Below are 25,108 nucleotides of genomic sequence, written 5' to 3'. Positions count from 1 at the left end.
ATCACTAACGCCAAGCATTTGGAAAAAAACAAAGGCTGGTTCAATATGAGCTGGCTCAAAGCTGTACGTGCACCTCTTTATCTAGTTTCTCTGTGATTCAGGCTCAAAATAGCTGTTTTACAGTCTCAGAAGAAATTGAAGAAAACATCCTCAAATCCGGTAATGTAGATGGGATTCAAAATCATTGTTTTCCAATTTCTAGTCCACTTTATTTCCATTAGGCTACACTCTACCTCTTAGTCACACTCAAAAGGTTTTTTAGTTCTCGATGTAGTACTTCCCTGTGCTGTCATTACTAAGGCATTTGAGAGGAACAGAAATCTGCAAAATCCTGCGCGGGCGGGAAGAAGCACCTGGAAGCCCGAGCACCCTGCGGGGAACTCAGGCCACCCTCCATACTTTTGCTTCCGTGGTCTTGATTAAATTCTAAATACTTCTCTACTTAATAAATGAAAACATTGCATCATGAAAATAAAACCCATACATACTCCCCGATAACAGGTACCAGCGTGATCACAGATAGCAGCACTACAGGCACACTGAAAAAGTCACTTTCAGTATTTAAGCAGTTCAGCTATAAAAGCCCGGAAGCATATTCAAAGACCATTTTGACAGTGAAGTATTCCTCTTTTTTCCTTTCCCTTCCCTGAACAAGTATGTTCATACTCTGTTCACAGTAGTAGCTAAAATATTAAACTAGTTAAATTTTATGTTATGGCCTTCATCCATACACTTCTCGATCTACACAGGAGTTACTGCAGTCTGAACAATTTCAAATTTAACGTAAACGCTGCGGTTTGTTACAAGAATATACCAAACTATAAATATACCATGCTCTCTTCTTTTAAAAATAGCACCAGAGTAACCCAAAATAACATGAGTTAGGCAACTGTATTTTAACTCAGAAGGAGGCTTGTCTAGAAGGTGACAACATTCACGTTTCAGGTAGAACTGCCTTTCTTCAATTTTCCTTTCGTAATTATAGAGGAGCACTGCCTTTTATACCAAATCCCCATAAAGGACCAAATTCATTTTCCATAGAAGCTGCAAGAAGAGCAAGCAGTTTCTGCTGTAAGAAGGGAGTCATAAAACGTGGAAGAAAAGCTCTCCTTTTCATCATCTTGGTGGCCAGACAGATACAGGCAAAAGGACCTGCAGGACTACGCATGACAAAATTTCCACGCTCCACTGAGTAAGAACAGAATTTCCATCAGGAAGCAGCTGCCCGCAACAAAATACATAGCTGAAAAATATTTTCAAGATGGGGAAAATCTGTTCTTTCAACTCATACATGGTCTAACTAGAGGAGTAGAACTACGCTTTTATTTTGGCACATTGTACAATAGAACAAAGGAAAATACGAAGATTTGTTCTTTCAAATTCTAAAGCAGTAAGTTTGGGATCTGAACTTTTGGGTGGTATGAGAGAAGCGACAGCAGTTATGCTAGTCTTTTAATACACAGCCACTCTCAAAAAAAAAAAAAAAAAAGGGCAGCAAAAAAAGGGTGGGCAGTGGGCAAGGACACCGATGAGGCAGGTGAACAGGCAGCTGAGGCCACTGGTCCACGAGCTGCCCCTCCACACTACACAGGGGTGGCTCCTGCAGTATTCCTCACCAGAGGAACTTCAGCTTCCAAATGCTGCCGGCAAGTCCTTCGCTCAGGCAAAGCTCGCGTTCCTGTTCGGACAACCTGCAGGTGACGACACGCAGCAGCTGAGGCTAAACCCCAGTCGCTTCTCCTCCGTCCTGCAGTTGCTGTTCAAGAGGAGATAGTCCAGCAGCACCACTTGGCAACTGGAACATGGTCTTCCAACCTTATCTCTCCTTCATACGCCTTTGTCCCGCCGTTCATCCATCACTCACAACATGTCAAGTGACACAACTAATCTCTGTGCTTCCTAGAACAGTTTATCTCAAAGACACTCAACACAGTTTCTTAGGTACAAGGATCTCAGCGCACCGCCTAGAGCAGTGTCCAGCTTAACCGACTGGGGACACCGGTAAACAGCAGAATACAGCTCTCCCACGTGAATTTCACAGAAAGGAAGAAACCTTCTGCTGTAATAAAGATCAATGAACTTCCTATTCTGTATCACGTTGCTATTTTGAAGGCACTTTGCACCACTGCAATTAACTGCTACCATCCAAGTTACCGATTTGACTTTCCTTAGCCTATTTTCATTGATACTCAAGCAACCAGGTATTTGAAAGAGCGTGGCTTTTTGTGCAGTCAATGTTCTGTTGCAAAATAAAAAAGCTCCACGGGTCAGGTCCGTGCTGGCTCTGTTGAATCCAAGGAAAAGAAGAGCTCTCTGCAGGGCTATGGGAAGAAGGTCATTGGGGATTTTCAGAGCAAGAGCCAGGAGAGATTTCCTGTTCCGCTGCCCCTCTGCTAGCATTGGGCCAAAGCACCAAAGACAACAAACAGGCACGATACGCTCCAGAGCTCCGTGATCTGCTTTAATGGTTAAAAGTTCATGCCAGTAACACTGACTGAAATGAAAACATTCAAGCTGACCTTTCTGAAAATGTCTTTGGTCAGTAACAGATCAGGCAACTAGTCCTGCCAGAGTCTTCAGCATTCCCCAAATGAGAAATATTTCAGCCCAAGTTGTAGATTTCTCCTCATTTATTTTGTACAGGTTTTTTAATTGCTCTGCAGAGGTATGCTTCACAAGCTGCAGCTTCACAAAGCTAGTCCACCTTGTTTATAATGAAGAACAAAATGTGAAGATCTGTCTACTTTAATGACTGTCCAATGCTCAGGAAAAGTAAATACTACTTGTCCCAGAGGAGAAGAAATGACGCCAAAGCCTACGTTTCTCAGCAGAGCTGCTGCCTACAATGCTAACAAGGGATGGGAAGCCCCGCTTATAGGAGCAGGGAAACCTGCAGCCTCAGAAAGGCAACCTCGCCCCCACGCATCCAGAAAACATCCCTAAGAGACTAACTGTCAGAACCTGACTGAGGATCCAGATCTGAGTGAGATCACATCACTCAGGTAGGTGTTAAAGGATGCATCAGGCGACGCAGAAACATTTGGGTCATAAAGCTATCACATTCAAGCAAGAGAACTCAGAGGTGTGAGCAACATGAGCATCTCCGAATTGATGAGGCTATCTCCTTACCTGCTGTAAATCTGGACTGTTCACACCGGCTGAATACAATACTTTGTCTGTATTTATAAAGGGAAGGAAAAACTCCCACCTCCCTTTAAGTTGAACTAGACCTGCAGTACAAAGGATAGATCAGCTGGATCCTTTCCCTTACCAGAAAACCTCAGCAAGCGCCTCCTAAGCCACATCTGCGGATGCCTGAATTGCTACCAGCAACTTGCAGGAAGCATCTCTGAATCAGGTCAGGAAACACTGATTACAAAAGGAAAGTTTTCATTCCTGTGCTCAGCTTTCATGCCACAACGTGCCCCTTTGTCCCAGTCACAAACAGAAACTGGTGGGCATTTTGGGAGCAACCCCTTCGCCTTTCTCTTCCCTTGTGGTTATTTGAAAATCGAAGTAACTAAAGGCAGCATGATGTTGTAAAGGTGTGATTCAGTATTAGGGACAACCGGAGCACCGCTAGGAAGGACTGCAGTAACACGAGCATTCAAGACTTATGCTGAATTTCTTTGCTTTTATAAATAATGGGGCTTGGGTTATTGTTTGTTTCCATGCAGATTATCAATGGGCCAAACAGTGACTTCTCACGATTATACAGGTGGCCAATGTTTTCAAAACCAGCACGTGACAGCAAAAAAAAAAAAAAAGTCTAGGAAATTATTGCCGATGTGTACACAAGTCTTATTATTATTTAAATAGAGGAGCTGGTATGCTGCAGTATAACACGTCTCTTTTTGGACATTATCCCAAACATCAACCAGATCTCTAAATAAATTTATGAGAAGAAACATGCTCTGGTGGCAGATCTCTAATCCCACTGGAGAAAGCCCAGATCATCTCCATTTAAGGTCAAGCAAGCAACAGCTGCACATTTTTGCTCCCCGGAACAAAATACAGCAGACCAAAACCTCTGAGGCGGATGGATTCCTCTTTTTCAGCTTTTCCTTTCCGATGCCCGTGGGCGCTGGGACCCGCTCACCCAGCAGGGAGCCTGCTGTTTCTGTTGGTGCCTTACCTCGCCCGCTTATGCAGCATTCTTTAAAAACAAGACCTAGCTGTGGCTGTGGGGGCTTGTCAACAGCTCGCCAACACAACCCCCATTCTTTCAGGGCATCTCATCTGAAAAAAAAACACTCAACTCCAGAATGATGATTCTGTCCAATTCACTAACACAAAAAGGTGAGAAACGGGGGAAGAGTAACTTAGGAACATTAGCTCTTCAGGATGACTTGATAAAAGGGAGGAACTGACATTACAGCTACTGCAGTGCTGGGTGTGAGACCTTGATAATGAACTACAGATGTGAATTCCAAGTGTAACACTTTTAGTGCAAGTTTCATACTACATTTACACAAAAGCAAACATGGCAATGATAGCCATACATTTGCTGGATGACAGCAAGCGATAAAAACATGAAACTTCCCTCGTAAAAAGGCCAAATACACTTGGCTTGACTGTCAGAGCTTTATAATGTTAATAATGCCATTGTAAGTAAATGGCATAAACCCTTTGCACTGGTAAGGAACAAGCACTCCTCGCTGCGGAGATACTCAATTAACTTTCAATTGAAACAAGTGACCCTGAATTTCCTGGGTCTGGTGCTAAAGGATAATAGAAAGCAGTCGGATTTATAATATTAAAACCGAGTTTCTAAATTCAATTGCATTATAGCCAACTTTGCAGAAGAGCTAAACCTCATTTAGAAAAACCAAAATAGAGCTCGGTTTGAAACCAGGCAGTAACACATCGCCTCCAAGGTCTTCAAGTACTTTTGTCCCTGCTCTGCAGCATGCATCACAGCACAGCTTCTAGGGAATGAAAAAGAAAACAAATGAACCAACCGAAAAAAAACAACCTACCATGTCTGGTGTCTTGTTCAAAGCCAAGCACTAATCTATGCTAAGCAGTAACTGTCAAAACTGGATCTAAGTGTTTAGAGTTAGGCTCAGCTTCTGTATTTTTGCCTGCCATTTCCAAATGAGGAAAACGCTCACGCTGCCGGGAGCATCCGCATGCCGAGCCTGACGCCGGATGCTCGCATACTCAGCAGCCTCGTCCTTTCCCATCTAGTAAATCCCTCACTTCCCGGATGCACGAAGCCTGCTCCTCGTGGGCAGCTCCTGCAACCGGAGAACAAACCTTCTCTCCCAAGGGTGGGATACGGGTGCTAGGGTCACACCTGGCTTTTGCCCGCAGTGTCTAAGGTGCAAAGCAGCAGCGTCCGGCTGCCACTGCTACCCAGAGAGGCAGGAGAGGTTCTCAAAAATCACTTGTGCGGTTTCCAGCCTTGGGGGTGGGGGTGTTTTTATAGGAAAGGTAAAATACTTCACATTATACAGGAACAATTAATTTGGGAAATGAACTGATACATGCTGGGTCTTATTTGGAAGAAAAAAATACAAAACCTCTGACCTAGAAATTAACTTGAAAGGGTGGAAGAGGAGTGAAATACAGAAAAATAGCCCTGTCAGAAGAAAGCTGCTATGCAGAGCTCACATCACACACTGTAAATTGAATGCCAGACGTGTAACTATTACAGCCTATATACGAAGAGCCTAGTTTAAGAAACCCCTGGTACAAAAGCACATCCCCCCAAGTGCAATCACCCACACTACTAGGGGTTTGGGTTTTGAGAAACATTAGCACCGCTGTAGTGACAGCAGCGTAGCCACAAGAGCCCTCCGAATGAATTCCTGCTGAAGTTCTCGCCCTAAAAAAGCGCGTGTGAATCGCGGCTCGCTCCTTTCCCCGAAGGTGGGAAACCTCACGGCTGCTCCCGCACGGCAGGGAAGGCGCTGCCAAAGTTCAACACGCTGCTGCTGGGAGCGAGTGGAGAGCAGCAACCTCGGGTGCCAGAAGGCAGAAACGGGACCAATCACAACTTCTGCGCTGCTGAATGACATCGGGAGCCCTGCCTCTGAAACTTTTGTTATTTCTTCCCCTCAGCCGACTTCAATTGTTCCCACCACTTGGTCGCAGACTCGGACAAGTTGCCAGATCTGCAGGCGGCTCCCGCAGCAGGCTGCTGCCCAGCTCCCAGCACCCGGCAGCAGAGGTAAGCGACCTCTTTTCTTTGATGCTTTTAAGGCTCACAGCGAGGCACCCTAGCTGTAGTCTTCTAAATCAACTCCTCTCCTCGAATTAACAGCCAGTTCTACGTGTTCATTAGAAATACAGAAACTTAGGCATCACAGCTCTGCGTCACAAAGGTAACGCTGCATTTAAGGGGCAACAAAAACATTCGAGCTTTTCCTACGTGCTGTGGGACACTAACCATCCTCGGGTAGATGATTTATAGAGGTAGCATCACATCAGAAGCGAGCAGCCTTCATCATTCTCCTCTGACCTTTGTCCCTCCTTTTAATCTGCTCTTTTTTTTTGTTTGTTTGTTTTAAATACAAAACCCACCGAGAGCAATTCACCTACGGTTTTGCAGACAGGTATGTCCCCACAGCTGCCTGTTCCACTGCCCCACAAAGGTAAAGCTCCTTCACCACTTAACTCGGAACAGCGCCTTGCTGATGGAGCACGTTGAGAGAGAGACCCTTCTTGTGCTGTATGGTGAAAAAGTACCCTTAACTAAAAAATTTAAGTGGTTTACAGCAGGACTGGAACTGTAATTGGACCATGTTACTCAGATTTCCATTCTGGCTTCTGAATTCATACAGTATTATTGCTGTGAATTCCTTTAAGGGTTTCTTTTTGCCTTCTGGTCCTCGAATGCCTCTAAGAACAAATAAAATAATTGCTAGGATTTGTAGCATCATGAGCTGACTTTTTAATGCAGAAAGTAATCCATTTAATCCCAACTAAGGGAAGTGCGTAGACACTGTGCAACCAAATACCTTAGCTTTAAAATCTGTGCGAACAATAAGGACACAGAAACACACCACATAAAGGATATTTTAATATTTAGAGATACAATTATTTTTAAAAGGAATAAGATTAATGGAAATACAGGTGTACACTCTAGGGAATTTCTCACAGAACTTCCCACGTTGCACACATCCAAAACTGAGTAACAACAGCCAACAGTGGTGACATAAGCGCGCTACACAGCGGGTGACAATTGTGATGAATCAGATGTGAAATACTGCATTTAGGCTGCAGCAAATAATGCTCTCCTTCTTGCCACGTGGGGATGAAGACAACGGTATTATTAGTGCTTTGAGAGACCAGGTTTATGTATGTCTCACATTTCTATTTTTAAAAAATTGCATTCAATTCTTATCCTTCAAAAAGGTTAGAGATGTAGAGTCTTTATTGTGTAACACAAAAGTCACTAAAATCAGTGCATAATCGGTGATTTTTAATGAATTTTTCAGCAAACAAAAATGTATGGGATACGCCTACACAGGAACAAGTATGTCTTTTTATGTGCTGTAAGAATAGTTTGAACTAGTAATAGAAAAGCACTCCAACTGAGAAACAAAAAGCTCCACGGGAAAGTTACATTATGATCCCTAGACTATCAGAAACTGGAAGATTGCTTTTGCCTTCTAGAGACTGAGTCCTCTTAAGAGGACTTTCCTGGCATGGAGTTACTTCCCTGAACTTGAATTTACCTACTATTTTCTTCTTTCAATCAATGCCACGTCTTTGTTCCCTGAACTGCTAAAAAGGGTAAAAAACACGAAAATACAACTTTCAGAACCCCCTTCCGCTTGTTCCTTTTATACATGTTAGATGCATTTCAATTTTCACTTCAGTTCAAATTGCACCCACCACATTTCCTAGTACCAGTGAAGTCAGAGGTACCACCAGAACCTAAAACCCCACTTAAAACTCCGCGGCTTTAAATACTCAGCATGTGCAGTGGAGGAAGGAGTTCATTTCCCCATAGAAACGTTACTATGCAATAGGTAAATCATACTAACAGCTTAGAAAATGTGTGTGGCATTATACATCCTATTTTTAATAGGGGAGCAGGTGAGTGTGGGGGGCTGAGGCACTTGCCCAAGATCCCACCACGCTGCTCTGCAGCAGTTGCAGGGAGTTAAAACCCAGAGTTAAAAACAAGCCAAAAGCTTCAGCTTCCAGACTACTTTAATGGAGCAACACAGAGATAAAAGTCACAGTTAACCCTGAGGTATGTGGATAACTCCCAAAACCAAAATGCCAGGCTTAGTATGTTCAAGTGTTCATCAGTTTAAATACTTGATATCCACACCTTTTTTGTTCTCATGGACTTGAACTACAGATAAAGGCTCCTACTAACTGGTGATCTCACTTCGAGAGCATCAAAACTATTCCAATGATGATTGGAAAAGGAATGGATTAGTAAGAAGGGGAAAAAAAATGAATCTAAACTCTTGCTTTTAAAGTGTGAGCCTTCCCCATCCTTTCCTAACCACATGCAAAACACTGACACTTCAGTACAAAGCAGACTTTAAAACAAAGAGAAAAAGGATGAGTTTGCTTTTCCTGTTACCAGCACTTCCCCAAATCTGCAAGCTGAATTGTTGCTATCCCATCCCAAAGCAAAGTTTTCCACATGCAATTGAAAAAAATGGCAACACATATCCCACAAGTCAGCCTCCAGCTCCCTTCAATGACTTAATGTATTCCAGCTGCAGTTTTCTATTTCCCCTCACACAATCCTTGCTCTTTTTTCCACGCTGCCACACTCTTCCTTTGCTCATTTTTCTACTTTCCTCCTTCGGCCTGTCCTCTCCTGCACTACTTTCTGCATTCGGGCCTTCACCCATCCCCATCTCTGTTTTTGACCTTCAGCCCCTTTCAGGGTTTCTTAACATGAAAGTATAGATATATATATACACACATTTTTCTGTTCTCTGCAGTCAGGCTGTTGAACCGGCTAACGTTTCTTCCCTGGTACAATTGCCTAGTGCAACTCTCAGCCTAGAATCAGAATGGGAACCCAAATTCTGCACCCTTACTGTAGATAAATACAAACCCAGCTGCCAGGGTAAAACCCAGCAAGTCACCTCCTGACAGTTTCATTCCTTTTACAAGAAAAAAAAAAAAAAAAAAAAAAAAAAAAAGTACCTTTGTAGATCACTTCTGTACTTGAAAACCTGTAAGCAACTTCTGTTTTATTGACAGAAGCTTTTATTCACTAACTAAATTGAGATTGGAGAGACAATTCAGACGGCCTCCTTCACTCCCTTCTCAACCCTCATCTTCCTCACACAAAAGCAGAGAATTTTCAGACTTGAGATGCTCCAACCGAAATGATTCCACACAGCCAGTGAGGGGGCATTTTACGGCAGGGTTCAAAACAAAGCAACACAACTTGAAATAAGATATATATGTTAAGGTAGGAAGCTAGCAAAGATGATGAGCAAGCCTACAGATTAACTGCAGGCACTGGGCACAGGCAGAGCTTTAACCCTCTGCTACATCTCCTCCCCAGGGGGGTCCACACAACCCACAGACAACTGGGACAAAAGGCTCCAGATTCAGCTCAACTCACGGTGTTTCTTCTTCACTTTAGCACCATGCATATAAATGTTTAAATGTACCTCCTCTGAACATATAATAAACGTTCCTACCTAGGAGCATCACATTGCTCATACAAACAGACCTATTTTCAGCTGATGAGACGGAATCACTGTTTTTTGAGGGCATTTCATTGCAAAAATCTATGAGATACACTATTGCACAATACTACTTTTAAACAATACCTTTTCAGGTATTAATTTGGTCGTATGGGACAGCAACAAATCAAATATGTCAAACCTCTCCTATTCCACTGATATCACTGCTGCATTTAGTAAACATATGACAGGAAACAGGCTGTGTCTAAAATTGCTGTGGCATTTCCAAAGGAGCCAAATTTATCCCGTGTGACTTCAATGGAGTCAATGCAATTGCACCAGGAATGAGTGTGGCCCACAGTTTTCACTTTGGCCACAGATCTCCTCTCATGGTGAAGGACACCCAGAAACAAAGTTAAAAATAGCCTAATACAAACCTGGGAAACAGCCACATGCTAGTGACGATGGAAGCAGTAACTGTGATCGGTGACTCACCCTGTGATGCTGGGTGTAGGGGATCCCCTAACAGGGAAACGCATGGGGTGAGCCTGGGGAGCTGCCCTGGGCATAAGGCAGGTCCTTCACATCCTTCAGCGATGCTGGATTAAACACAGCTGTACAGCCAACAGCCTCCCTTCTGGCCTTGTCACACCTGAGCACAACACAGTTTGACGTTAAAAAATCAAATGTAACTTGCCCTTTTGCTGCACTTTCCTTTCAAGAAGTGGTTTGTACACATGTAATACTTCTTAACATCGACCTAAAACACAGTCAGGGGACTAAAGAGGAGAACAGCTCCTACCTGTGGCAACGACCGCCCTTCACTTCAGTGTAATTGTTTTTCAGGCTGTCCATTTTGACCTTGCTAGCCACGCAGCTGCAGCTGTGTTACTGAACCTGCTTCTGTTTATGCACACTTTAGGTGGGTGACAGCGTCATGGAGGACTAACAAGCCAGGTATGTGCTTATTACTTGAAACCGTGCACTTGTAAAGAAAAACTTGTTGAAACACAGGCAGAATTTGCTTCCTTTGCTTACAGGAAAACTTCTCCCACAGATAGGCTTAGTAGAAAAGGTGACATGGAGGTGTTTTAAAAACTTCCAAACCCACACAAACTGTTAAGAAAGCCAAGTTACTGTATTTTGACCTTTCCTGGTCCCTTCTCTACACATTTCTCTAGCCATAAAGGGTGTGCACTTTAATATACACTACCTTCCATTTTTAAAATGTCCCTCTGTATTGTTGGGCTGGTAGCACGTTTAAATAGCTAACACCAGCCTGACAGCTCAACCGAGCACGCTGACTACATGCTTCCCCAAAGGCAAGAGCACTTCTTGCCCTCCCCAAGACATCTCCCTGCCTCTCCTCACCACTGACTGCTCACGAGCGTGCAAGCCATCCAACAGGGCCCACAGAAATGGGCTTGGTGTGCGTACACGCAGCTCCAACCCAACCCTGCTCCAGTCGAACTTAGCCATGCCAGAGTAAATCCCTTAGTGGTCCCCTACCACGCCCCATCTGAAAAACACTTTTTGGTTCATTTTAAGGTTCTTCCATTTTAGGCACATCTAAAGATAAATCCATGGACAGCAGTGTCTCTGACTCAGTCAGGGTGTCACGTAATTTACGCAGCAGGATACCTAAGCAGTTGTCTTCCTTTATCTGACGTATATGAACAGATAGGAAGACAGGCATCTCTATTGATTATTGCCAAAAAAAAAAGAGAGAGGGGTTGTGTATCACGATACACATTCATAAAACACTTAGGGGCAAGCTCAGCTTTCAGAGCAAAGTTTGAGATGCATATGCCATTGTCATCTTAGGAAGTAATTTCTGACGTTGCCACCACACCTGGAGAAGCCCTTTGCTCAGCTGAGCAAGCACACATGGTCAGCCCCTCGCCACGCAAGGCTCACAGAGGTGTTTTACACCCCAGCTATGTGCCAGGAGTTTTTAAGACAACTGACACCCCTGTCCATCTGCCATCACAACGGAGACAATTTCCTTGAAATAAAAAACACTTATGGGACATAGTTATACACAGGCTTTACTTTGTCCCTCATAGCAGCCCTCTGCCTTTGTGACTGAACTTTGTAACACACGGTGCCACGTGTAGAGGAAAACATTTCAGTCCTCATTCTGTTCTTGTCTGACAAGAAATATACTAAAATTCCTTGCCTCGGTGATGCATAGCTTTTAGTTACACACCATAAAGTATTTTTACTTGGAATGGCAATGCATTAATTAGATTTATTTCCCTCCCTTCCAAAACAAGGGGCTGGGAAGCCAGATGGCCTGCACAGGGCCCTTACAGCCAGCCCCAAGAGCCAGGCCTCCTGGCCACAAGGGCCGGGCCTCCCGCCACACCACCAGGCTGTCAGGTGGGCTTCGACCAGTACTAATGGGGGGAGAGGGGGTGGAAATCAGCCCTGGCCTTTTCACAGCCTTAGAGGGATGGAAAGATTACCCAGATCGCAGCTTTAGATCCTAAGTCCCACATTTCCATTGTTTCCACTTTACAATTCAGCGCCCCTGCCAAAAAGCAGGTGCTCAGTAGCCTCTGGGAAGAGAAGCACAGTACAGCACAAGCCTGAACCTGGAAAACATAATTGTCAAAATCCCATTTTAAAATAAAACCACTGTGAAGACAACCTATTTATTTCGGGCTTCTAGGGCTTTAAAACAATCTCCGTTTGCACTTATCAAAGCACTTTACTTCTGCGTTTCTAACTCTTCACTTTCCTGCTTTCCCAGCTCCACAAAGGCTGTCTAAAACAAAAAGAGAAGATAATAGGCACTTTGCACTGTTCCTGACAACTTCTCTTCTTTCCTGCACTCCTAAAACCTCTGACTTGTGCCCTCTGCTTTCTTGTTGCCATGGAGAAGGTCCAATACATAACCCGCTCCGCTCTGAGGAGAGCCTCAACTATTGAGGTCAACCCACAAGCACGCCAAAGGCTCCAGGAGCTCTTTGTGAATTTCTGCCTGATTTTAATTTGCCTCTTGCTGATCTGCATCATTGTGATGCTCCTCTGAAGTTCCAGCACTCCTCTGCACTGTCCGCTAGGAAAGCCACCCAAAGGGAAGAGAGACCTCCACCTCCAATCCCAATGTCGGGATCCTCTTGGGAGAGGGGCTAGCACTTGGACTAAAGCTGTATGCCAACCGCCGCGCTATTCTCTTACCACCTGCTACATGTATTAAAAACACACTTCTGTGCAGAACGGTGTCTAGAGCCTGTGTTACACAGCAGTGCATGACCTAATTTACCTGTCTCGGGCAAGAGCTGTCTTTTGTGACTGGTGTAAAGCACCGCCTCTCCGCAGAGCTGGTAAATTTCTCCATGCTTTAGCCAGCTCTCGGTGGTTTAGCCAGAACACGCAAACAGCAGCCGCACTTTTTCAGGGCTGAGTGTCCTCACATTTCTCTGGAAGCCTGTAAGCCACTGGGCCTGTTCCAAATGCGGCCGCCGTCTGCCCAAAGCAGAGCTGCAGGCACACAGATCACAGCACAGACCAGGAGAATTTCTGCTCTGCTTACTCCAAGATGCTGCACCTTTCCGTTATCAACTGAAGGCATTCAAGAGAATGAGAGAACAAGAAAAATACCTTCTATCCCACATTAGATTACTTCAAATGCTTTTCTCCCTATTTATTGGATCTTATATATATGTATATACACACACACGCAACCTAGATCTGAAAAGAAAGGCAACTCCATTCACAATATTTTTCACTTTTGCACTTTCACTAGATATAAGCTTCCAGGTTTAAAAGACATCTGGAAAGATCTTTCACTATGTTTTTACAGGAAAATTGACACTACCATATTGATATCAAAGATTTCATTTTCTATGACTGACACAACAATTGGCACAACTGAAAAATCAAAAATAGTTCTCCAAGTTCTTAATACTTGGCTTCAGACAAGTTTATTATGGCCTGATGCAATGTATGCAGTAATTGCCTTAGTTTAAAACTACAAAAAAGCTTGTTACTTGCCAATGTCATTCTAGGTGGCTTATATTTGATGCGGTAAAGCAAAAGGTTTATGTTACCCTTACTACTGTGACTGGGGTATAACATGAAAATCCAAGTAACACCACCATCCTCAACTGCAAATGCCCCTTAGAAAACAAACAAGCATTTTCCTAAGATAAATGATACATACCATTATGCACAGGAAGGAAAGCACTGCAGAAAAATCTCTCCAATATGTAAACCACAGTCTAAACATATAAAACATGAAGTTTCTGCTCCAGCAGTTATTGGTAATAAGCCTGACCACACTTCCAACCATCCATCGCGTTGCTGGTGTTAAGCTAAATTTCTAGAAACTTTACAGTTTTCAAATTTAAAGAAAGCTCAAGAATCCACAGACAGAGGTCAGGCAGACATCTACTTTCAACAGCAATCTTTCTATACCGCCCCATGCAAGCAATCCCATTGATAAATACAAAATACCAAGTTATTCTGCCTTTAAGACTTAATGTTACCTAACCAGAGGTTGACAATGAACAGCTGAGCAGGATGAGAAGAAATCTTTGAAAAAAAATCTCTATCAGATGTAATGAAAGCCCAGTGGTGATGCACATCCCAACTAGCAAATAGATATGCTGAGAGCAGATCTCTGAAATACGGTTAATCGCTAGAGCTAGTTAATTAGTTACTGTATGAGGATTAAGGCAAGCATTGATGAAACCAGCAACACAGACACCCCATTCTGAGTTAGTCTGTGAGCATTACTGACTACAACAGTCGATACAAATCTCAATTTCTGTTTCACGCCTTCTGACCGCTCCCACAAATGCATGAGATTTTTGTATGCGGACTTTCCCTATTACTGCTTCTTAAGGAAGTTCACAAACACAGTGTATTACTTCTGTGGGAAAAATAATAACCATCATAAATAGAGTTACTTTCTTCTCTTTTAAAGCTATATTTTTGTGATGGGCAGGGTTTCTAGTTTTAGTTTGCTTTGTAAGTGTTTCAAGAAACTTGTACCAGAAATAATCTAACAGTTTTATAGTATTGAGAAGAGGAAAGGTGCTAAGAGTAAAATATCAACACAAACATTTTAAGAATATGTTGGAATTATAGGCTCCACAAGCCAGTAATATCTGGAAGTCAAAGCAATGCGTTGCTAAGAATGATGAAAGCACAACACCCCATAAAAAAAAAAAAAAAAATCTCTCTTACGTACCTGAAAATCTATTATTTATTTAAAAACAATAAATAACCAATAACAAAACCAGCATATAAATAATCTGGAAGTCCTGCTGTTATTTTTCAGTAATGCAGATAGATTGCATGTACCATAAGGTTCATTTGTGTCTCAGGGTTCTCTTGATGTGAAAAACTGCTACCACGCTCTGCATCACAAAATGTCAGCCAAACCCAGAGATAAAACCTTCTGTACATAGTATTCTTCTTTGTATACTTTTAAGAGCTTGGCAACTAGCATCTACTGTATTTTTATTTATTAAAATGACTGAAAATATATTAATGCATAAAATAAGATATTCAAATACAATTCAGTTTATAAGAAAGTATCCATTCTATCATCTACTTATAAATTAAAATGATGTGAAAAAAAACTAGTTATCACAAAGCTTTCTGATTCTTTATACCTCTGTTTATTCTGTTTTGGTTTTCAACAGAAATCTTGCGTATTTTGCTATGTCCAAATCACTTACACATACTTAATTTTCACTCACCAACTAGTACAGGTAGTACTAGTAAATTTTATGGAAGTGTAAGCAAAGATGTTCAATGCTTTTATGAGCCATAATAAAAATTCCAGACTCAGCAGGTGGCTTGGATTAAGTTTTCATTTCTCTGTTCTGCTCCACCCTATGTCATGTATTTTTGCTACTTTGTCTTACACATTGATAGTGAATAAAGAAAGCTGAACAGGCAATATTGTATCACTCTTCTCAAAAAATGAGAAATAAAAATGAAATTAAAAAATGGATCAGTGATTTAAATGGCAAACACCTGTGGCAGCTTTATACTGGAAAAGGTTTGGATCAGGAACAAAAAAATGCATTAGATTTAAAGATGCATCTCCTCAGCCAATTCTTCAGCAGATGTTGATAAATCCACCTGTTTTTCCATTTTTCCATTTCAGAGTTTCAAGTTTTGTTCTGGACAGCTGGTAAGGCATTTTAAAGGGCAGCAGGAACCTGGTACTTTACCTACACTGCTGTGCCAAAATTTGAGCATAGAGTAACACAGACATTCATTTAGAGAGTATCCTTGTTCGTATCTGGAAGCAAACTGCTGTACTATAGATCATGGCCAGACACCTACCTTCGTATGGCTATTAACAGAGCCTGTCAGAATACAATTAGAATATATTTGTGATGTCCTACAAGATCCATAGGTATCTTTTATTTAACACTAAACATGGTCCTTCCAGCTTTGACCATGATGTTAAAATCTGAAGAAACTCTGTTTTGCTTACAAGACAAAGATGAGCGAACACCTCTTGCTTGCCAAGAGGATCAAAACCAGAATACGTTTGTAAGGATGCCTTTAAAAACTGATGCTTGTCTTAGCTGGAACCCTGGTAATTAAAGTCATTTAAAATAGGTCCCAGATTTATTAGAATATCTGACAATCAGTTTAGAAAAATACGACTGCTTTATAAGCCTAGGGTTTTTTCTTTTTAAAGATAAGAATGCCAGAAGACCCATTGTTGTATAAATTCCAGAACTGTAAAACACTGCCCTCTTGTGATCTTCCCTAAGAATTCAGCTGAATATTGAAAAGTTTTGGCAACATTTCAGTGTTAGGACTCACTGGTCCTATTTGTTTCCTTTATTTTTATATGCACATAAACTGGAATTGCTAAGTTATTAATATCATCTTAAATAAGCTATTGCCTACGTGCCATTAGAAGCCCTGCGGATGCATCCTGTGCCAGCCCAATCTAGATTCTTAATAAGGAATTTGTAAAGCTGCAAAGAACCCCACGCAGCACGCTGTTGGCAAAACTGTACCTACCACACAGCACGATGCCAAACCCTAGTGTAGGAAATGCTCCTTTAAACAGAGGTACATTTTTCCGAGAAGCTATAATTTTCATATTTTGCACTTACAAAGATCTTGGAGAAGTTGTTGTTCAACAATCTGTTGCTGGAGTCTTAAATAAGCCCCAATTTCCAACAGAGTGACTATTCCCAGTGGGCCCTGAAAAGTTCCATGCACATGGAAAAAGTAAATAAAGAGCCAAAATGTATAAAATTCACGTCCTTTCCCCATTAATCAGTTCTTCAGTAGTACAGCAGTAAAATGGAAGCTGTCATTAACTTTAAATATTTATTATTTTTTAAGGTATTTGGAAAAACAAGAAGGCCTTTGGGAGCACTCAGATTCCTTTTTGGAAGGGAAAAGTCTGTTTTTTGTAAACAAACATTTTTTTCTTAAGTGGCGGAAACTAAGAACAGGTAAACAGCTGAGGACACAATGAAGTTCATGTGCATCTGCATTGCTTCTCACTGAGCGAGCAGCCCAAAGCTGCGACCAAGGGTCTGTTCCAAGCACAAGAGGGCGGACAGATGCACATTATGGATCTTGCTCACAACAGAGGTCTCAACTTACTTCTCAATTTCCTGCTCATTGTCTTGGTTCTGGTGCTCGCATTCATCCTTGTGAAGCTGATGTAAGCCCCTGCGAGGGTCCATTTTTTTTCCCCAAATCTTGTTCAGAGGGTTTGGTTGTTGTTTTTGTTTTTGTTTTTTTTTGCAATGATAACATAAAGACATCAAACTATCTGACCATAAATATGCCAAGACTGAAAAAGCTGACAGAGAAAGTGTTCATGTACCTACTTCATCAGGAAGTGAACCTAAAGTTGCACAAAATTATGTCCTGCCATTGACTAAAGAAAGCATCTAGAGCCCTGCTGAGTACAGGAAGAAATCCAAGTGTGCGTAAGCAGCTACTTCAGTTTCCTCACTCCTACAGCTGACCTGCATTTAAAGATCTGCAAACGATCAGCAGCCTTCAAGGAACAGAATTTCCACAAAGGTGAAAGCGGAAATCGGATTTTAAAAATGGGGTTTCCACAGAATGCATACTTCACCAGAAATATGACAGGAAGGCAGAACGAAACACCTACGTGGGGTTGACAGCACGCATCAAATTACCTGTGGAGAGCAAAAGGACAGATACTGTAGATGGAAGAATAGCAATGAACTACAGCCTGCAGCAGCTGGGATTTAGATAGGTTGAGTTCAAATATGAAAGAATAATTATCAGTGACCTCATTTTTGAGGCCCATGGCTCACAGCAACACCTTACAAGCCAGAAGCCATTTGTGTTATGCAGCAGTATCAAAAGAAGCAGCTGCTAAAACAGAAAAGAAGGGATGTTAGCACAGGTTGTCACACCCGCGCTCGTGAAGCCTTTAACACAGGTGAGCAGTCGGTGCATCTGCACAACGGCGAGCGTGCTACGTCCCCAACAAGTCGGATTTACCTCTCGTGCACAGGGCACGTGTGCAGCGTGGGAGCCCTCGGGCTGCATTTGACACACCTCTAGTTACCTGCCACTGCAACCACCCGCCCCTTGCTCATCCCCACCCTGAGCTGCAACGTAAGCTTCTCACGGGACCTTCGCGGGACGGTCTGCTTTCCCCAGGGTCCCTGGGAAGGACAGTGACCAACGAGAGCTCACTTCTACTGGAATCGTTTGCCCAGGAGGTAGCTCTGCACACCTAACACACGTAGGGAAAGAAGGTGGCCAGAAGCAGATTACAGACACCACACTGGGGCCAAGCAGCCTACTGTTAGCATCTCTTTCCCAAGTACTAATTGGGAACCAAGTATACCACCACACGTGTATTGTACAGTACAATTAATGCCATACACGTGTGTTAGCAGTCCTGCAAGCGTACAAAAGACACAGGTATTGCCCATGGGACAGGGGAACAGCCAGTTTCCAGCTGTCTGCTGCCAGCAGAGCACCCCTGGTTCGGCAGGTATGCTGCTGACCCTGCACCTCCCAGAAGCACTCACGGTGTTACAGAGCTGATCTACTCATGGCCGCGCTCGGGATTTCCAGACAATTGCTGTTGTAGCTGAACCAACAGCAACCTGCAACAGACCTGTCTGAGTTGGATCTGTACAAGACTTTTCAAAGGAAAAGACAACATGCTGAGGGAAACGCAACGTTCATGCAGGTCCCACCACAAACGGGCTTCCACGCTGCTCTACGCCCTCCAGTGCACAGGCACCGTTATGTGGGGCAGCGTGGATAGGCAAAATGAAGTTTTTTCTCTGGTGTGCTTTGAAGTATGTGCAATAAACATTTAAAATAGCTTCTGCAAACTATGCATCTATAGCTTTTTTAAATGTTGATACAATATCAATTCCTATTTGTATTAAGAGCAGAAAACTTTGCACAGCTCTATCATTGTAACCACTTTATCATTTGTTTTGGTTATCTTGAAATACTCTGCTTTAAAAATCTGTAGGTTTATATACATGGGATATATGTTTTAACAATTCTGTTGTTGTGTATTATTTAGAAGGATTTCTACTGGTGCTTGACACCGGTAAGAGATGGCACGAAACATAATCAAATCCACATAAATTGATATGAAGCCCACTCTCGTCTAAAGAAGAGTAAAAACTGTTTTCCCAGCAAAACGGCTATTCACTGGTACGCTCCTCGGGATCACGCACAGCTTATTTTATGGATGTTCTTCTGTACATACAACATTTCCCTCATCTTAGGGAAACCACTGTGACAACTGAACAGCTCAGATGAGTTAAATGGGTTAGCATTGGAAAAAAATAAATCATGGATTCCTTTTTAATAAAAGGACAGAGATGAGTCTACCAGCTCCACCTACCACTTATTTCCAAATCAAAAGTCACATACAAAGTCTGTACGAAACTCTATCAGCACATAGCTACCCCAAACTTTTCCCAGCCAACAGTGAAAATTACAGAATCTTAAACAAATGTTGGAACATTTTCCTGTGATGACGCACAAAACTGTTACCAGCTAACCAATGCCAAGCCTCGTTTTTCAATCAGGCATGGTCCAAGCTTGGTTCACCATCATCATCTGCTAGCACTTAGCCTGAGCCCACACGTTCACTATGAGTGGAAGCCCAGTTGTCAGACTACAGCCAACTTCACTGCCAAAGAAACAGAATACAAAAGCTCACAGTATTGAATGAATTCTATTATTCTGTAGGTGATAATTGTTCCTGTTATAAAGCTTTATCTTGCTTAAAAGTTTGGTTTCATCAAAATGTGACATGGGAAAGATGATAGTAATTTTTTTTCCAGTCTTCTGACCTGTCAGGATCATACAAAAAATTACTTTCAAGTTCACATTTAAGAATATTTTTTTCTTTGGCAACAATGTTATTTGAAGCATGCTGTAACTTTTTCTTTCAATTAAAGTTTTACATCATGTTTGCCAATATTTAGGTATGCATGTGGTTTACTTCTGTTTTGAAATGACAACTGTTGCAGCATCTCTTAATTTCTCACTGCATTAAAATTTAATTCACAGCAACTGTTACATACGTGGTATAAACAAGGCAGTGTTTTCCTTAAGAAACAGGAGACCAGACACATTCAGCAATTTCCATCTATTCTCTCTGCTGTATTCTGATACAAGTTTGCTCACCATGAGGAAATCATACAGATGCCCCATGAACTGGAACAAAACCAGATTCATCCTATCAGGCCCACAACACTACCAGAATTAATAAGCAGACTGAAAGCTTCTGAAGCCTTCTTTCTTACTGTATCATCTCCCACGGGTTTGAAGGCATGCTTTCATTTTAAACTTCATTTCTGGAATAACATACAGGATCTACCTAATTGCACTCGGATGATAGGAGGAGGCTCTAAGAACTGCATTTATGTGAAACCATACGGCCTTGGTGCAGCCAGACTGGTATGTCCTCCCAGTTCAATAAATGGGAACCCCTGTCGTGCATTATAGGCACTTCCTCTCTTTAACCTACGCCTAATCATTATTTACCTTGGGGTTTAAAATAAAAAAATTATAAAGTATTAGAATGGTCGTGTCTGCTGAAAGACTAAAAGATCAGCTGTACATTTAAAGTAATTACATTTACGGTGACATATAAATTCTGCGTGGAAGATTTTTTTTTTGCTGAAGTGCCATTAAAATCTGTTCCTTGGAAGTGTGTAGAGAATGCTCATCCTCGAAATGTTTACATTAAATAGTGCACACTTCCTGGAGAAAAGAGTTTTCTTACACAATTCCATGATGTCTGGCAACATGCACAGACTAGATCCTTCTTGGAGATGTCCTTCAGAAACCAGCACGTCACACCACAGATTAACAATGCACCCTCCCTGAGGAGAAGGTTTGTTGATCTACAGCATCTTCTCTACTGCTGTAAATCACAGCCTGTCCTGAAGGAGGATCTCCATAGGGAGAATGCTTTACATATGGTTTACAACTGGAAGGAGAATGACACATGAGAAGCTTTTTAATTCAGGGAGAAAAGCCTGACAGAAAACCAACAGGTAGATGCTGGGTTCAGTCACATTCAGACTATAAAGGAAGTGAAGAGTTTTAATTCTGACAGTCAATAATCTTGGAACAGCTTTTATGAACTGTGATATATTTTATTTTAGAGTAAACTTAAATTCAAATCTTATTTTCTAAAATAAACTAATTCAGAGTTCAGCAGGGTAAAAGGTCTCTACTAGCCTGTTATGGGCATAACGAAGCAGTCTACAAATAGATTTTTTAAGTCCAGTAGCTACTCCCCAGTGATCAGTCCTCAAAATCAACTCAAGGATTTGTTCTGTTCTGTCCTTGCTTTCCTAATGACAGTTGTTCTCTATACTCCCTCTCTCTGTCAGCCTACCTTAAAGATACACAGAGCTGTTCTACGTTCATTGTTTAAAGCAAACTTCATTTTGTTTTCTGTTCATGGCAATGACAGTTTTAAAGCAGAATTATGATAAATGGCATTTTTTTCAGTCCTGTAAAAAATACTACATTTCCATCAGCATACATGCTTACTTACGAACAGTAAAATAGCAAAAATAACACCCACTAACAGGAAAGGAAAAATAAAAGAACTTAATAGAAGATTTTGTGATATTTTTTCATTCACCAGCTTCCTCTGGAAAAAAAAAAAAAAAAAATCTAAGGCTTTCTGATCTCTCTTTCCTAGGCATATATTTCACTTAGGACTTTAAATTTCTTGTTTTCTCAGAAATAATACCATCTCGGTTCCTAGGTGCACATACAGTACATAGCTTTGAAAAAAATACAAAACACTACACAATATCTTTAGAAAATTATAATTATGTTGAGGTATCTTTAAAAAAATGATCATATTGTGTCAAAACAACATTCTCCTTCCCTCACCTGTTCTGTCCTCCTTCCTCGTTATGGCTGTAACCTCTGGGCAGGAAGGTGGCGGGGCGGCAGCAGAGGACACCTGGAGGAGCCCAAAGGCTCCGGCTCCTGCCCGTGCTTTATCCTTCTGTTTCACGGGGTCTTACCTGACAACCCCATCTTCTCGCTTGAGGAAATCTGACTGACCCTGTTTCAAGGCCCACCAACGCAACCCCAAACCATCCCAGTGGAAGTGTGTGTCAAAGCCACCAGAGCTCCTCCATGCCCGTCAGTACTGTCCTGCTCCCTGCAGTTCCCCCTTGCAACTGAGAGGGAAAAGCAGAGAAATGCTTCAAGGAGCTCCCCTGTTATTAAGGGCTGACCAGGAGCTGACAGCCCAGCTGAGGATGTGAGGATCCTATCTGGATCCCGTGACACACACTGATCCGCACACAAAATACCGATACAGATGTAAAAATAACAGGAGCAAGAGGAAATGCTTTTAGGCAAAACTTCAACCTGCAATGTTACAATCTCAAAATCCTGACAAGCTGCCACATCGTTTTATGAGTGGCTAAAAAGATAAATGATGTTCGTGCTCCCTCTATTGGCTCTGTCCTCAAAGCACAGCTCAGCACCCATGCCTGTGTGCCTTTTAACTGTGAAGAGAGGCCCCACAGTAATAACCACAATAATACACAGACCATACACATACTTCATCTGTTTCAAACATGCAGCTTTGCCTTCCTACACAAAGGAAATGCTGTATTTCTTCACTACTGGAGTGACAAAGCACTTGTGAGAAGAGAAGAAACTGGAACAATGCCATTTCTTTCAGAGGAACCCATAAGAATGAATATAAGTTAGCTTCAATTTGTTAATAATACAGATCACCATTAAGAGCACACCTGGATGCCGAGAACCTCGGAATTTGTCAGTCTTTCCTTCAATGCACAGAGGAAGAAACAACAAAATTTGAGCGCAACTGTTTGTAAATGACTTAATAGATCTTCAGACTGGAGGAAACAAGAATTTTCACGTACAGCTGGGTTACCTCCACTCAGACAATATCCTTTCAGGAAAAAATATCTATTTTAATCTGCTTGGGATTTTTCTGGCAAGACAGTTTTACCAACATGAGTAAACCGGAACATTTATATTTCAAACGCGGCCGTCCTTCACAAGCTATCTTTTCCCATTAGGTGAAGAGGTAAAAACAAAGATTGTGAATCGTGTTAGAAAGGTGTATCTGCCCCTTCAAATCACACGCTTGATGTTTTCCATATAAAAAGCCCTCAAATACGACATACAAAAAACAATGTATTATTTAAATAAACCGGATTAGAGTCAATAATAGTAGTCCACTAATTAGTTAAAAAATATGCAGTAATATCAAGCAGGATTCAGTTTTTAAGACCTGGGCATAGTGATGCTGAATATCTGTTCTTGTGGTATGCAGATATCGGTCTTATTCCCGTGAGTGTGCAGATGCCGTCTCTGCAAATCAATTCAGGTCAAAATAGACATTGACACTTTTCCCACTACACTGCAACCAAAACCTCTCTTTAAGAGCTATGAAAAATATTGTTTGATAAACCTGTAATTGTATTCAGATTGAGAAAGAGATGCTAGTCTCATGTGAATAGGCACGCCAAATTAAACTGTAAACAGATGTCAGTAGAAAATTACTGGCAGTCAAATAAAACTGAGAAACAAGCAGCAGCAACCCCAACCGAAGTTTAGAACAACCACCACCGCCTGGGTAAGGGGACTTGCTCCCTTTCCTGTTTTATTGACAACAGCCCGACATTGCTCCGCAGGTGTAGCACTTGATGCCACATGATGGCAGCAAACACCAAGCTTTGGCCTTACCTGCACAGGCTGTTCACCCCCTGGTCTAAAATCCTCCAGCTGCTGCACATGCCATGCAGCTACACCGTAGGGCTCCTCGGCAGTCCTGCAGTCCAGGGGATTTGCCCGCAACTGTTCTTTAAGCCACATCTGAGTCCTCACTGCCGGCTGTATGGGGGCTCCGCTCACAGCCTGCTGTCCCAGAGTGGCGTATCTCTGTCCCAAAGCTTCACAGCTGGCAGCCCCGGGTTTGCTTTCAGGTAAGGCACTGTAGGCGGTCAAGTCTAAGGCATGTCTCCTGCTTGAGGAATCGGAAACAAAGTCATCTTTGCTGCACGTTTCAAATTTGTATTTGCAGTCCAGTAGAGAAGATCGCTTTTTCCCCATCTCCTTGTCCTCGATTTTTAAGAGCTCCATGCTATCATGCAAACAATTTGGCCCATTTGTCCTTAATTGTGGTGACACGGCTTTGTCTGTGCTAGTCCTGGAGTCCACTGAATGACTACTGCCATCCTGGCTGAAGGTGTTTGGTGAGCTGAGCTTGGACAGGGAGGACCATTTCCTTACAGGTCTCGCACCCTTCATGTCAAGAGAATTGTCCAGGACATCCGGATTTCTGCCTCCTCCTGACCGTGCAAAGCTTGTACTCCATTTTGAGCCATCAGATTTGAAAGCTTCCCTGTGTTTGGAAAGTGAAGAGCTGGCATTAGACGGCATCACATGGGCAGTGGGAATGGAGACCAGTGATCGGCTGGGATTAAACGAGGATGTGCCACTTGACGTTGAATGATCTGGGGAGAAAGATTTAGTCACGTCAGTACAATACAAAACTCATACTAACATCAGCACCAAGACAGCAAGTCATCAAACTCCAAGTGACGTGAAAAAATAGAAGAAAATGGGTTCCTGGACAAAATAGGGTCTTCTGAACCATTCCAGATTATGACAGTGGAAACCTTTTAACATGGGAGCTTTCCAAATTTACTTTTTCCAGGTGCTGTCATTACAAAAAGAGAGCTGTACTAAGGGGGTGGTTAAGAGCAGCTCCAGACATAGCTATCAGGCTGTGGGCAGAACGAAGCGGCAGGTAGGATTTCTCCCCCTCCCCACACAACTGTAAGTAGCTTTTACACCACAAATGGTACGGGTATCCCAGCTCAGGAGCCCCAGGTCTGGTTCCTCTTCCATCGACCCTCTTCTCCTCCTTTGAGGGAAACACAATTCACTAAATGCACTTTGTGAAATGGAAGCGCTGGAGACAAGCCAGACTAATGACAGCCTCT

The 25,108-nt window shown here is 42.4% G+C and overlaps 2 protein-coding genes across 5 annotated transcripts in view; one reads left to right on the top strand and one right to left on the bottom strand.

The window, feature by feature from the left end:
- The window catches only part of CEP85L (centrosomal protein 85 like), a 146,643-nt gene that overhangs the window by 43,322 nt on the left and 78,213 nt on the right, over positions 1 to 25,108 (bottom strand). For 2 of the 3 annotated variants that reach the window (XM_035320491.1, XM_035320489.1), the window contains exon 3: positions 23,847 to 24,616. In XM_035320491.1, the coding sequence (XP_035176382.1) occupies positions 23,847 to 24,616 (770 nt within the window). The remainder of the gene's footprint in view (positions 1 to 23,846; positions 24,617 to 25,108) is intronic. The other variant, XM_035320492.1, reaches the window with a different exon arrangement.
- On the top strand, positions 5,879 to 20,066 carry PLN (phospholamban). Of its 2 annotated transcripts, none has more exons than XM_035320493.1 (3): positions 5,879 to 6,175; positions 10,467 to 10,577; positions 12,376 to 14,075. In XM_035320493.1, exon 3 carries the CDS (start codon positions 12,499 to 12,501, stop codon positions 12,655 to 12,657), a length of 159 nt encoding a protein of 52 aa, XP_035176384.1. In that variant the 5' UTR covers positions 5,879 to 6,175; positions 10,467 to 10,577; positions 12,376 to 12,498; the 3' UTR covers positions 12,658 to 14,075. The 2 variants fall into 2 exon arrangements, 1 of the variants encoding a protein (XP_035176384.1); XR_004749146.1 differs by lacking the exon at positions 12,376 to 14,075 and adding an exon at positions 16,959 to 20,066 and having other exon boundaries at positions 5,893 to 6,175.

This window comes from Oxyura jamaicensis, chromosome 3 (genome assembly GCF_011077185.1).
Source record: "Oxyura jamaicensis isolate SHBP4307 breed ruddy duck chromosome 3, BPBGC_Ojam_1.0, whole genome shotgun sequence".
Taxonomy (NCBI): domain Eukaryota; kingdom Metazoa; phylum Chordata; class Aves; order Anseriformes; family Anatidae; genus Oxyura; species Oxyura jamaicensis.
The sequence above is the reverse complement of the archived record's forward strand: the minus strand, read 5'-3'. Positions and strand labels throughout refer to the sequence as shown.